Here is a 1503-nt window from a genome sequence, read left to right as displayed (position 1 = left end):
ATATATATATATATATATATATAGAGAGAGAGAGAGAGGGGGGGGGGGGAGTGGGGGGAGTCAAAAGAGACAAATTTAAGACAGAATAACCTTACCTGCCATTTTGCTGTGCCTAAAGCCATCTGAAGCTCTCCCCGGAGCTCATCTAAAAACTGAGGTGCTACCCCTTCTCTCCTCTCTCTTAGCCAGGTCCTATAAGCTGATTCCATTCTAACAAAGAAAAAGAATCTTAAAATTAAAATAAAAATCACATCAAGCAATTCGTTTTAACCTTTAGGAATGAAATCCAATTTCTACTGAACCTAAATGATAAATTTTACTCAGTATTTGATAAAACATTCAAGAGAGAGAAAAATCAAAAACAAAAACAAAAACAAAAGACAGAACAACAGATAGATAAACAAATCAATAACCAGGACTTCATCAATCCATTTATTATAATCGTTATCATTTCTTTTTCTTCCACCTTTCCCATCTTCACTTATCCATATGCCAAAACAAAAAATATATATACATAAATATGGGTATATTACAATAATAAAGTAGCTACTCAACCACCCACCGAACCCTTTAATGAAAATAAATCCGAGTAGGTACGCAAAATTTTCCAGAAAAAATAACTTTAAGCAAAAAAAGAACTACAGGGGAAAAACGGATACATACAAAAGTATATATGCATAAGCATAAAACGAAAAATAATTAGGAAAAAAATAAAGAAATCAAAATGAAAAGACATACATATCAGCAGATTTCTGAACCTCCTCGGCAGCGGAGAAGAAGATGTCCTTCTGCCATAAGTCAAAACTATTGGCGACCAGCATATTTGCTTCTATCGTCTCCCCAATTCAACAAATTGGCCACCGATTCAAAATCAAATTCCTGTGTATATATAATACGGGAAAAGAGGATTGAGATGCGCACAAGTTAGCTAAATCCTCGTCTGTGTTCTCTTCCCTTCTTTGCTGAGAAGGCGAAGCAAAGAAGGAAGAGAGAGAAAGAGACGTATGAGCGAATCTCTTCTCTCTTCCCTCTTCTCTCTTCTTCTGTCTTTGCTTTCTCTAGCTTCGCTTTTTATCTATTCTCTCTCCCCCTAGTATTTGGGTCCGTTTATAGTTGGGAATTTTTCCTCATTTTACGAAACAACTCGCGCGTGTCATATTTCACCTTGCGGAGACCATATCTAGCTCAAATTAATGTTTTTTTCTTTTAGATAAGCTCAAATAAATGTTACTTTTTAAATTTTCCCTTACTTTACTTTTATTTTTTGATAAGCTCAAATTAATGTTACTTTTTTAATTTTCCCTCCCTTACTTTTACTTTTTGATAATGGAAAAATGGCTGAATAAGCCCTCAAACATTACCTCAAAGTACAATTAAGCCTTTAAACAATAAAAAAATTTAATTGAACACACGAACTTGTCATTTTGGTGCATTTAAACTCAAATGACCGGTTGTTCAATTGAAACAACCGGTCATAAAATTTCCAACCAACATTCCGGCGGC

The 1503-nt window shown here is 34.5% G+C and overlaps 1 protein-coding gene across 3 annotated transcripts in view; it reads right to left on the bottom strand.

Annotated features, from left to right (window-relative positions):
* LOC116003047 overlaps positions 1 to 1081 on the bottom strand; it is a 9221-nt gene extending 8140 nt beyond the window's left edge. For 2 of the 3 annotated variants that reach the window (XR_004094602.1, XM_031243233.1), the window contains exons 1-2: positions 739 to 1081; positions 96 to 210 (exon numbers count right to left, since the gene is read on the bottom strand). Coding sequence is in view for 2 of the 3 variants with exons in the window: in XM_031243233.1 (XP_031099093.1) it covers positions 96 to 210; positions 739 to 821 (198 nt within the window). In the remaining variant the exon portion in view is untranslated. The remainder of the gene's footprint in view (positions 1 to 95; positions 211 to 738) is intronic. The other variant, XM_031243232.1, reaches the window with a different exon arrangement.
* Positions 1082 to 1503: the final 422 nt, after the last annotated feature.

The sequence above is a fragment of the Ipomoea triloba genome, chromosome 13, assembly GCF_003576645.1.
Source record: "Ipomoea triloba cultivar NCNSP0323 chromosome 13, ASM357664v1".
NCBI classification, from domain to species: domain Eukaryota; kingdom Viridiplantae; phylum Streptophyta; class Magnoliopsida; order Solanales; family Convolvulaceae; genus Ipomoea; species Ipomoea triloba.
Note: the sequence above shows the minus strand (reverse complement) of the source record. Positions and strands in the feature narration are given on the sequence as shown.